We start from the raw sequence: 12,375 nt of genomic DNA, 5'->3' as shown, positions 1-12,375 counted from the left end.
TCTAAAAGGAGAAACAGCGAATCATGATAACCCTGTTGGTGATCTGCTTTCATTTGCATCGAAGTCTAGTCGTAGAGGAAAGCCGTCTTCTCTACGGAAAACAAACGTCGAAAAGAGTCCGGTGACCCGGAATCGAACCAGGGACCAACAGATTTCTGCGACTTCTACAGTCTGCCGCTCTACCAACTGAGCTATCACCGGTGGCACCTCAGCGCGAGCGGAGCGTCGCCGAAGCCGTCGCAAATTGATGCCTGGACACGGAAGATTCGTGGCGCCATTCCACGTTTCGATGAAACTGCTATCAGAGGAGCACGAATTGACCTTGGACCTCTTGGTAGCGAGCTGTCGAAATCGACGCGAACCTTTAAAAACTTATTGCAAGAATCCGTCAAATGCATGTAAGACTGTGGGACACCCGGTAATCGTTACGGGTGGGTAAAAGCCGGTTCGAGGACAGTACAGAACTGGCAAAACCACGCCTCGTGCTCTAGTGCATATACACCGCATGAGTAGGCGTAGATATACATCCCTACACGTACTAAAACAGATATCGTTATACACGGCGCCTATATACACGGCGATGTGGCTGGGTAGTCACGGGCGACCTGGTGCTGCTTCTTTCATCCGGTGTTGCTGTTTAGAAAATGAGATACCGAGCTGGTTCAGACCAATCATCTCTCCAGGTTTGGGATTTCAGTTGCTCCGACAGACGCGGTGAAAGCGACACGGTGTGGGTGCGAACAATGGAGGGTCAACGTCTGGAGAGAACATCAGCCAAATTCGTTTGTCTTCCATTTTAACAATCTCTCAGCCGTGGGAACCCATGGGCATCTGTATTAAATTCGTGACTGAAGAAAACAGGGATTTTTGGTGGCCCATCTATAATACTAGCCAGGTGTTGTATCTCTACCCTCCGTCCCCCGCATGGGCACATCACGTAGTGACTGTGGGTCTTCGATCAGTGCGTTGTATTTCAGCGTTTTGAAAGCCGGACGATGGTTTCGCCCGAGTGATCGACAAATGAGATGAGGCAGGCAGTGCCAGTTGTAGCACAAAAAACTCGCATGCGCCTAAAAATGCTACATCGCCATAGGCGCTTCATTTCCCTCAAACTTCGAATCATATTTTCCTGACAGGATGACCTACATAGGTGTGCACATCGAATGATTTCGTCTGTTTAGGCTGTCGCACCAGCATGGATCTATCCCGACATAGACATGCACATCCACACACTCATATATATATATATATATATGCATATATATATATATATATTTGCCTGTGTAGGTATGCGCTGACGTTCAAGGACTTCGACATATGTTTGTTTTCATATTTCCACCTCCACATATTTGAACATCGGATGGTTTCCGAATTCTCTGCGTTGGGGGCGCACCGCGCGACTCATCTCAGACGACCTCTGACGCTGAATCGCTCGAGAAACGACGTTCCGTACTCCTCGTACTGCACAAAGAGAGTTGCAGGCAGCCATCAATATGAGTGCATGCGATGGGACAGCAAACGAAGGAGCGAGAACGACAACGAGGAAGGAAGAAAAGAAAACACAGCTAGATAACGGATAAAAGCGAGACGGACCAAAACGACACGATACATAGATACATATATGGAGAGAGCGAATGGACACCATAACGACTGAAGTCGTGACACGAGACGGAGGAGGAACTTTCCAAGTGAATGAACGGGCAGATATGAATTTGAACATTGAAACTATGGACGCTGCGTGCAGATAATCGCCTACCTGCTGACGGTTGATATGGTTGAGATCAAACTGAGGACCGAGAGCAAAGCGAAAACCTCCTGAGACCACTGAGTGGCTGCGCCAGACGAGATAACACAGAAGTCCCGCATGCATGGACACATGCAACTGAACGCATGAATGCAGATTTGAGCATATCAGATGATACCTCTCGATCGAGGGGGAGATACGCAAAGGCGTACTTCTGAGCTCTGACAATTATACTTGCTGGTCCTACGAGAAACATGAGTTCTTGATTCCTTAGGTACCTACATGCCTGGGAAATTATTCGGAACGTTAGCGTCGAACATACAAAGTCGAGGATCAACTTAGGTGCGCAGATGGACCTGATGAAGCCGCGTACCGTTTGGACCGACTTGCCTCCCCAGGTTATCCGAAAATGCATGCGCAGAAACCAAGCATGTTTTCGGTCACACAAGCTGATTACGCGCGTCTCTGTGTACATGCATACGCTGGTTCTCGTTCCCTTTATGCAACTCATGCGAACGTATAACAGTGCATGCGTAGGATTATTAGAGGGTACTGATGGATCGACAGTCCTGGTACCTGCACACACACTGCAAGTTCTCCACTGCATTTGCTCTTTTCGCGACGTCCAACCGCTGCTTGTTATCAGAGGGAAGACAGCCTCCGTATCGCAGAGAATGGATGGCGTTTTCGTTTCATCTACGCACTCTGCCCGCAACCGTCGAGGGCGCAGCTTTCCGAAGGAGGAAAACAACACGAGCGAGTCGCAGGGCACTGGACTGCCCCCGAAACAAGGCTCAGTTGTCCCTGCAACTCCTGTATCGAATGCATCAAGGCAGGTCTCCCCGAGCAATTCTGCCAACAGCAAACCTGCGTTATTTACTCCAGTGGTGCGTGTACACGCAGTCGAGCATCTAATATGGTGAAACAAGAGGGAAGAACCTGCACTGGCACAAACAGTAAACTCTACCTCGCTGCCCAGGTCTCTATGCTCCATTAGCCCCGGGATGCCCGACGACGATATAAAAGAGAGGAACAGGAAACGGTGGGAGGCTGTTTCTCCGTTGTTCGTCGCAGGCTCCCATGTAAATCGAATTTGACTATGTATAAGAACCTGAGACAGCTACGCCAATTCCTTCTGAGCAAGACGTACAGCTGCAGGGGAGACGGCATGACGTGGACTCTCGGCAGAATGGAGCAGTGCGCTTTCTGACGGCGAAGATGGTTCTGTACCAATCAAAGAGACAACATCGAACCGGAACAACGTCGACCTTGTCCCTTACTCTCTGTTACCGTCTTCTCCCTGTTATCTTCTTCTGCGTGCTATCTTCTGCTGTACCTTGTCTTTTATTTCAGTGCTACGGTTTGCCTCAACTCTGTGTCGCCTTGTTTCTTGCGTTCTGTCTCGTCCTGCGTTCTTCCTTTCCTGTGCTTCCCTCGCTCTTGACTGACGGACGGCCGCCCTGTTCTGAGTGGTTGTGAGCCCCGTCTCACGCGCTTGATGTCTGCCTTCCCTCTGTGTCTCGTTTGTCTTCGCCCCGGTTCCTATCAGTTTGGTTTCTTTTCTCTTTCGCTCTTCTTTCCTCTGACCGTGACTTCTGCCTGGAGTCGCGCCGCGAAGCCTGGAATCAGCGACGATCCACCGACCAAATAGATGTTTTCCAGCAGCTCTCTGAGAAGCGTCGAAAGCAAATACGTCGACATCGTCGCTCTGATTCCAAGGGCGGGCAGCTTGTGCGATAATCATATCCACGCACCATTCAATAAGGAGTGAAGCATGTCCTCGCGTCGACGACTCAAAGCTCCACAGTCCACCCTCCTTTTCTTTGCCAACACCATACAGGTGTGCACATGCATGCAAGCATGCATCCGCGTCCTGCGTTTCCTCTCCCGTTTGGCGAGGCACCATGCGGACCAGCCACAGCGAGAGAACGAACGGCGAAGCCGGGCTGTACGCCGAGTCCCTCGACGCGTCGAACTCGATGAGTGCGAGAAAACTGGCAAGGGAAACTCGAGCTCCCCTCCTTCCTTTCACCCACGAAAGAAGCTCGAGTTTCGCTCCCTGCAACGAGCAAATAAACCGTACCGCTTGAGGTCGAGAGGGCACCTCTCCACCGCCTCCAGCAGGGCCTCAGGAAGCGTATCCCCATCCAGCTTGTCCATCCCGCCGCGGTGATGCTGCATCCACGGAACCGACAAAAGAAGGATATCACCTGACGAGCGTTTGCGTTTCAAGCATGAGGAAAGAAGCGACGGTGTCGTGCGTTGGCCGCCACAATGATGCACCGTTTCCACACCCAGACGCGACGCATACGCAGAGAGTCTATGCGAGCGAAGCGACAGGGGCGCAGGCGAGGCGAGAAAGAGTCCCTGAACGTTGAACTAGTTCGAGGAACAACGAAGGACGGACTCGACGAAGGACAGATCCACGTGGAGACTCTTCGTGGACATTAATACTGCACTGCGAAAGACAAGACGCCTGCAGGTGCCCACTATACAAAGACAGCTTTATGTGTGCAACCGTGTTCATACACGATGCAGTGCGACGGCAAAAGCAGAACAAAGGAAACAAAATGAAGAAAGAATCGCATGCACAAACGCACAGACGGACCTCCCCTTCCCTGTGCTGGTGGTCCAGTGTCTCGCGAACGTTCACGCATCCGCGAGAGGAAGAAAGACACACAGCGCGAGACAAGGAGGAAAACGCCGTTCGAGTGCGAGGCAGACACAGCCCAAGCGAGGCGAACTCTGAAGCTTACGCGGCGTCGGTAGTCCGCAAGAAACGGTTTATCGAAAAACAGTTCAGATGCCTGGACGCGCGAGGCTGTGAGGCAATTGAGGTGCCGTCCACCTGCATGCATCACCTCCCCAGTCTCCAGAGACGCGAGGGGAGAGATGCAGCGCGACGCACACTCTCTTTTGGCGTTCGACGAAATCCCTTCGGACATCTGCACCTCACGAAGGAGGGAGGCCTGAGTCTGCGGGGGGAAGGAAAAGAGAGCAGATGAAGGAGACGAAGAGGAAGGAGAAGAGAGAGAAGAAGACGAGAGTGACGACGAGGGGAAACGCGAACTCGAAGACTCGGGAGGCACAAGTGGAGTGGACGAGCGCCGCTGGCCAGTTTTGAATGCTGTCGAATCCGCATCGACAGACTGGCGGCAGTCTCTCCGGCGTAGGCGAACCTCGTAGCTCGCCGGATGAGCCGCACAGAAAGCGGTTTCGGCCTGCAGCACGGCGTAGCTTCCAGAGTCGCTCGCGGCGGGGTCTTCCACGCAGTAGACAAGTTGCTCCTTTCCCTGTCTCGCTGCCGTCTGCGAAAGGTCACAGTGAGGAGCCATCGAGCGAAAATTGCAGACTGCCTCGACATCAAATCTCCACTCTAAATACAGGTGCCGCAGGGCGCACCGTTCTGGGAGAGATCCGCCCCCAGCTCGGGATACGACCCGCATGGGCAGCGAGAAAACCTCCGACGCAGAACTCAGTGGTGCACCGTTTCCACTAACGCCAGCACACTGGGCCAGACGCCTTTTCAGCGAAGCGGCAGCCACGGAGCAGAACGCAGAGACAGAGAGAGAGCAGAAAAGAGAAGCTGCGCACAAGACGGCAGCAGATCCACAGACGCAGCTCGCGTCTTTTGTTGCTGGCGCTCGCGTAGCCGCGCGTTGGCGAATGTGCAGAGGCGTTCGACGAACCGAGAGAGAGAGAGGAACGCGGCGCGTCGACCGGCGAGATGTTCTTGACGCAGGTCACTCGAACGGAAGTGATAGATCCTCGTGCGACTTAATGGTCTCCACTTCTCGCAGTCTTACCAACGATACAACATTCCAGTGGGCCGCCTCGCGCCGACTCGCCTGCGTGCTCTCTGCCGCTCGGAAGAAGTCGCAGTGGTCGACGGTCGATCCCGACCTACCGGGTCTCCCTTGGACACCGTCTGAAACATCCCAAACCGGACAGGCTGATGCGTGCGTCCACGTAAACAGTAAACACTTTAGACAGAAATGCATGTCACTGCACTCCTACAACTGCGTGGTGACCTCCATGAACGTCTTCACCATTGCCCGCCCACACAGGCAGAAAGCTGTTTTCACACACACCTCTGTTAATACTCTACGAATATAAATAAATAAATATGTTGAAAGATATATATATATATATACATATATATATATATACATATATATGTATGTGTATGTATGTGTATGGGTGTTAGTAGTTCTTAGATACAAAGCATTGCGTCTGTATCTGTTGCAGGAGCGGCGCGGTGAGGTCTGCGACCACAGACGTGTATGTTCTGCTGGCGCGGCTAACCGCGAGATCCTCTCTGCATTGTTACGCCTTCGGACACAGGGACAGAGGGTGTTTAGAAACCTCGCAGGACATGCAACGCATATTCTGCTCGCTTCCCTCGCCTCGAGAGAAAGCACCGTTCTCATGCATGTGTAAACAACGAGATAATCATTTACATATTTATACGTATAAATATATATATATATATATACATGTATATATATATACATATATATATACGTATAATATATATATATATATATTTATAGGTATATATATATATATATATATATGTATATATTTGTGTGAAAGTACCTGGCAAAATCGGCACGAAGACGCACCTGTAGGTGAACACAAGTATGTGTTCTCGTTTTCTGGAGACAGAACGGGGCATTTCTCACCTTCGTTCCGGCTTCTTCTTTCGAGCCGTTCATTTTGCGCGAGAAGATCGTCACGAATCAGCAAGTCGAGGTCCCGGCCGCCGAGCGGCAACTCGACGACGACGCCTGAAATGGCGAGACCCGAGAGGAGAGGCGAAATCCGAGAAACGGAACTTCCTACGTCGATAACAACTCCCGTGAAATTCTGCATTTGTCTGCAGAGCCGCCCTGCGGCGGCAGCAAACGGATCTTCTCCGGAGACTCTCCAGGCGGAGCTGCACCCGCAGATAGCCAGGGCAGACAGCAGGTCCTGACGCGACAGAAGAAACGCATGGGGCAAACGACAGCAGAGACACGAGAGAAAAAGAAAGCCGTGAATCATTATTAATCTGAAGCAACTCAACAGCCTAGCCGATGGAAGAAGGTGATGTTGTCGATTTTGGGCACAACGCATGCAAATGGAGAGATCATCGAACCATGGACATAACCTTGGGCGCGACAGGTTCTTGCATGCCCAGGTGCGTCTATTCCGGCAAAAGAGTAGCAAATGGCATGGCTGTGACGCAACGGCAAATATGTGTCTCCATTGCCTCTCACTGGAAGATCTCAGTGTAGATCTAGTAGCCTATTTAAAAACGAGGCAATGTGTATGCATCGACCTACACTTCACCGTTTGCAGACGAACCAGACAAACCAAGTGCATTTACCACTTGTCTATTTATCCTCTATCTATCTTCATGTATCCCTGTAGGTCCCTCTCCATCTGTCAGCTCTCTATCTTGGCGATAACTGGATCTACCTACCTACAAATCTAACTCTCCATCTACCCACCTAGTATTTCTATCTTTACACACACACACTCACAAACAAATAAATGTATATATATATATATATATACAAATATATATATATATATATATATATATGCCTTAGGAGTACTGCACATGTCTGACATGCAGTAGTATCTGCCTGCTTCTATTGGTGTCTGGGTTATTCAATGGAATTGGCAAAGTGGTCGTGCGGTGAGAGCCTCTGGCTGCGCACCTGGTCGACGCTGAGGAACTGTTGAGCGTCGAGAAGTTCAAATACAATCTCGCCCAGACGAGCAAAGTGGGCAGGCGAACGCAGACTGCTGACGCAGGCCAGGAAGCGCTTTACGCCGTCTGTGCGGCGTCCAGTTCCAAGTCTGGAAATCAGAAAAACAGAGAGAAACCTTAACTGGTTCTAGACATGGTGGCGGTCCGACGTAGTCACCAAAAAGAAAATCTTTAATCCGTGTATATAATATATATATATATATATATAGATAGATAGATACAGGTATGTATACAGGCATGTGTGCGTGTCTACATATACATATACATATATATATATATATAGTACATATTTATGGAACTGCATATGCATATGTTTTCCTCCCTTCTTGTGTATCTATAAACAACTTCACTCGCACTTCCATGGATATGCTGCTGCGCTTGTGTGAATGAAGACGCGAGTTTCGCCTGCAGTTTTTCGGAGTCGAATTTGCAGAGAGAAGAGGATTCCAGGGGGGCTGCTACAGAGCACATCACGCAGACGGAGATCGAGGCATGTTGTCGCGAAACAGGGTCTCTCTTCAGTGGACTGTGTCTCGTTTGTTGCAGCTGCGTTTTGAGAGGAATAAAAAACAAATGTGAATCTCACGACATATGGTTCTCCAGCGTATCGACCAAGACGTCTTCAACTTCTTCCCAGTTCTGCACCGCGCCCCGTTCGCAACCTGAGAGGTATCCGCCGTCTCCTGACATGCCGCAGGCGAACGAGAAAACACCACACGATCCGCGGATTCGTGGACCAAAATGGACAACAGATCCGCAAGGGCATCCACATACACTCAAAGACATTCTTATATTTCAACACATGCAGCTATACATATACATATATATATATATATATATATATACATATACATATATACATATATATATATATATATATGCACATTTGCAATCATGTTTACAAGGGTATGCATATGCAATGAAAGACGTGACCCTATTTGAGCACAACGGTACACTGATATATTTACATATATTTACATATATTTACATATATATATATATATATATATATATATATGGCTGCGTAGGGACCTTTTTATAGACACAAGTGCATGCATGTATACATGCATTTATTGGTTAGAAGCGTTGCAAAAGAGAGGTGCCGAGTGGAGGGAGGAGGGTGGCCGCGAGAGACACACGCATGAGAGAGAATAGAGCGTAGACTACTAAGGAGACAAAGGCGCGTCGCCCGAGAGAGAAGAAGCAAAGACAACGACAGAGAGAAGGACATGTGGAGCGAAGCGTTCGGTTGGAGCAGGGAGAGCGAGGCCAAGTGTTGAAGGAAAGTCGAACCTGACCAAGGTCGCCGGACGCAGCTGGGGAGAATCGAGCTTTGCTCTTCGCCCTAAGAGGAAACAACAAATAAGACGCAGCGAAACGAAGAACAGTGCTGCTGCGAACAGAACGCAGACCGAACGCCTTCCGCCCACAAGACACCCGTGGGAAATCCCGAGAACGCTGATACGCGCCTTATGGAAGAAAAATCGATGTTCTGCGAAGCAGAGCGGCAGGTGCGTCCCTTCACTCGAAACCTCGCCAAATTGCCTTTCTCTCTCTATCTGCGCATCTATGCATGTGCAATCTTCTAAATTATATGTGCGTGTCTGCATGAGCCATACATATTTATACTTCTACGTATTCCATTTTAACGTATATATATATATATATGTATATATATATGTATTTATATGTCTCTCTGTACGTATGAACATCACGTGGTTTGCGGTCTCTGTGTCTGTAGAAGGAGTTCTTCGCAGATACATGTTTTCCTGAAGCGCCTCGCTGTTGTCTACGTGCCTCTGTCTACCTTTCGCAGAAGGTAGCAGGTGGTCTGTACGCTGTCGCTGAGTACCGTCAAGTGCGCTCTTAGCAACGAGGCGTGAGTCTGCGTCTTCGGACATCCCGGCCCAGAGGAGATGAGTAAGAGCCCAGGAGAGCAACGAACGACTCGAGTCCATTCCCCGAGGCCTGCGTTCGCTTTTTTTTTCTACCGTTCTACGTCGTCCCCGTGTCTCCACTTCTGCTGTTGGCAACTCGCTCTCTGTACCTCGCCGCCGCGCTCTGCTACATGCGCCCTGAGGTGGTAAGCGCCGAGGTCGAAGACGAGGATCGGCTCGTGCTCGTCACGGTCCTTTCTCCGCTCGAGGGAGGAGGCAGGGACATCCCAACTACATTTCCAGATGGCGTCGTCCTCCTGGCGGGTGCGAAGCCAGGAAAAGAATCCTTGCTTGCTCGCTTCCTCGCCCTCCCGCGGATGCTGCGGCGCTGCGGCCTGCAGCTGCTGCGCTTCGGCCTGCAGCTGCTGCGCCTCGCGCTCCCGCAGCCAAGAGAAAAAACTGCCGGCGGGTGGCGCCCCGCCAGACGCTTCTTCCATAGCGACGAAGAAGGACCCGACAGCCACCGGCCGCACACAGAGGAGGCCGCGACGCGGGAGAACCAGCCACAGAGAAGCTGGAGGGAGAGAAGAAGAGAGAGAACAGGAGGGAGAAAAGAAGAGAGGAAACGGGAGGAATAAGTACGCGGAGAACAAGAGGGAGGTCAAAAGCCGACAGCCGCGAAGGAACGAGACGCAGACTATGGGGACAAGAGGAGAGGGAGGAAACACGGCAGCGAAGAAGGTAGGGAAGAGCAGGTTCGGAGCCGAGGGAGAAGGCAAGGTATCGTCGCGGATCGGAGAGAGTGTCTGCTTTAGACTGAATCAAAGGGGGAAAAAGGAAGACGTATGGTGCGACCCGCCGCGTAGGCAGCGAACGTTCTCATTCTGTGGTGTGCAGGCTGTTGGGGTATCCATCCGTCAGAATCGGCGAATTTTTTCCGCTGGCTGCGGAGACAGAGACGAGAAAATTCGAAAACCCTGGGGTCCAGAAGCAAGCCTCGACCCTCCTGTTTGGGTCTGTTCTCCACGACGCGCCCTTGTGTCTTGTCAGACAGGACGGTCGAGCGAACTCGCCGGCACAGAGGGGTACACAAAGAGGAGGAGAGGGAAAACGGAGCGTGGACGAGAACCGTGTCTCGCTGGAAGTTCCATCTTTGTTTGCTGAACAAGTGAGGAGAGAAGACTCTGCCTCGTTTCTCTCTCTGGATGCGCAGCGAGCGGGAGCGTCTGCTCCAAGGTGTGCGTTTCCCGGTGTCTCTCTGTCTCCACAACGCGCAGTGCCGCGACGCAACGAACCCCTGTTATCTTCTCGTCGAGAAGAGCTTCACTCGTCCATAAGAGGACTGAACGGAAGAACGCAAGAGGAAACTTAGGCGCGAGAAGAACAGAGAGAGACGGCGAGGCTGCTCCCAGTCCTTTGGTACGGTGTCTCTCTCTCCTTCGGGCCCTACACCCGACGGTAAGACAGCGGACGAGCACGGACACAGTTTGCGTTCTTTCGATGGAGACGAGAGGCTGAACAACTCACAAAGACTGGCGGCAGAGACTTTGAGAGAGACTGACGCCGTGACATGTAGCCGAAGAAGAGAGTATCTTCCTCGTTCGACTCCGGAAAATGATTGAGTTGCCGCTTGGATGGCAACCCCGCTCCCGCGTCATCCCTGGGCGACCAAGGGGGGAAACACTCCGTTAAAAAAAGACCTGTTGCCGATGACTCTCGAGAGAATACGCTGTAGCGTCAATCCACCTTTTTCTGAACAATCAAAAAGTCCTTGTGCTCCAGGAGGAAAGATTAACAATAAATACGAGCACCGGGGATCGAACCCGGGACCTCTCGCGTGTGAGGCGAGCGTCATAGCCACTAGACCATGCTCGCTTGGCTGGCTTGTGACTGGCGCTTCCTTTCTGTTTTTGTGGGTCTTGAAAAAAACGCATAATAAAAAGCCATACGCGGTTCTGATGACCAGCTTCGCCGTCTATCTTGAAGAGAAAGCTTCTCCTTAGAGGAGAGGTTTGAGGCCGCTCCTCGGTGCTTCGCACTCTTCATCTGACGCATGTTCCTCACAGCGGGAGTGAATTATCCCCAAGACCATCGGGCTCTATACGGCGGAGACTAACGCCCTCCACCTACGCGCCCTGTGCAGCAGTTTCACAAACATATCATGAACACAAATATCCGCTGCATGCACAACCAAACAAAGCCGCAGAACCCCACACCATATATATATATATATATATATATATATATACATAGATATATGTGTATACATATATATTGTGTATATATGTCAATGGCGTTGAGTGTTTTTCAGAGCGTTCATGGTGACTTGGAGAAAGAGGTGTGTCATGTTTTCTCTCACCTCGAAGGCGCGTTCGAGGGAGCGTCGCAGTCTGCTGTTCCCGAAAGAGTTGTTCGCTGTGTGCCAATTAAAAGCCATGAAAACCACCAACACAGCGACCCTGGGCTCTCATCAGAGTGCCTCCTGTAAGGGGGCCTTTGCTGTCTCCGCAGACGGATCGATTGTGTCTCTGGGGCAACTCTGCGGATTTCTGAACGTCCCGCAGATACGATTCAACACCTAGGATGTCAACGCGTCTAATGAGCGTAACCTTGCTGCGCAAAGGCTTCCCTCGTTTCTTGTGATAGACAACGAGAATCGACACGGAGAGAGGGAGATGGGCAACAGGAACTGTCGAGTTGCAGCGACCTCCCCTTCTCGTTGCGGACTCTGTCGAGCTCTTTCTCTCTGTTTCTGACGAACTGTCGGCTGTTTTCTAGCGCTATATTCGTGGACGCGCTTCCACGCAAAGACGAGCGACAGGAGGCAAGTAGAACAACAGTAACAAGCATTCGTCGATTCCTCAACGACAAGCACCGCAGCGCTGCCTAGTGTGAAGTTTGGAAAACAGGGAAAGCTGAGTCTCTACTGTCTAGAGCCATTCGTCGACTTTAGAGTACGCAGGGAGCGACGACGTACGGAGAAGGCACTTGGC

General features: G+C 50.9%; 1 protein-coding gene and 2 non-coding genes across 3 annotated transcripts; all 3 read right to left on the bottom strand.

Moving 5' to 3' along the window:
• Positions 1-117: 117 nt before the first annotated feature.
• On the bottom strand, positions 118-201 carry TGME49_234680. Its single transcript has one exon. It is a non-coding gene; the product is annotated as a tRNA-Tyr (tRNA).
• A 1,092-nt stretch (positions 202-1,293) lies between these two features.
• On the bottom strand, positions 1,294-10,706 carry TGME49_234670 (actin-like family protein). The gene is made up of 12 exons (XM_018780407.1): positions 9,553-10,706; positions 8,799-8,850; positions 8,092-8,188; positions 7,453-7,594; positions 6,430-6,718; positions 5,551-5,672; positions 4,501-5,052; positions 3,828-3,919; positions 3,332-3,413; positions 2,895-2,968; positions 1,757-1,832; positions 1,294-1,461 (listed from the first exon to the last, which is right to left on the bottom strand). The coding sequence occupies exons 1-12, from the start codon at positions 9,877-9,879 to the stop codon at positions 1,402-1,404; spliced, it is 1,965 nt and encodes a 654-aa protein (XP_018635848.1). The 5' UTR covers positions 9,880-10,706; the 3' UTR covers positions 1,294-1,401.
• Positions 10,707-11,184: 478 nt separating this feature from the next.
• TGME49_234660 lies at positions 11,185-11,257 on the bottom strand. The gene has a single exon. It is a non-coding gene; the product is annotated as a tRNA-Val (tRNA).
• Between the last annotated feature and the right edge of the window lie 1,118 nt (positions 11,258-12,375).

The sequence above is a fragment of the Toxoplasma gondii genome, chromosome X (assembly GCF_000006565.2).
Source record: "Toxoplasma gondii ME49 chromosome X, whole genome shotgun sequence".
In the NCBI taxonomy this organism is placed as follows: Eukaryota; Apicomplexa; class Conoidasida; order Eucoccidiorida; family Sarcocystidae; genus Toxoplasma; species Toxoplasma gondii.
This window is presented reverse-complemented; position numbering and strand designations above follow the sequence as displayed.

What these genes read in the sequence shown, in the direction of transcription:
- TGME49_234670 (XM_018780407.1), bottom strand. Translation starts at nt 9,879, where the DNA reads ATGGAAGAAGCGTCTGGCGGGGCGCCACCCGCCGGCAGTTTTTTCTCT. An exon ending in AAGAAGAAGCCGGAACGAAG is followed by an intron (nt 5,673 to 6,429) that starts GTGAGAAATGCC and finishes GGGATGTTTCAG; the next exon opens with ACGGTGTCCAAGGGAGACCC. An exon ending in GACTCCAGGCAGAAGTCACG is followed by an intron (nt 2,969 to 3,331) that starts GTCAGAGGAAAG and finishes TGATTGGTACAG; the next exon opens with AACCATCTTCGCCGTCAGAA.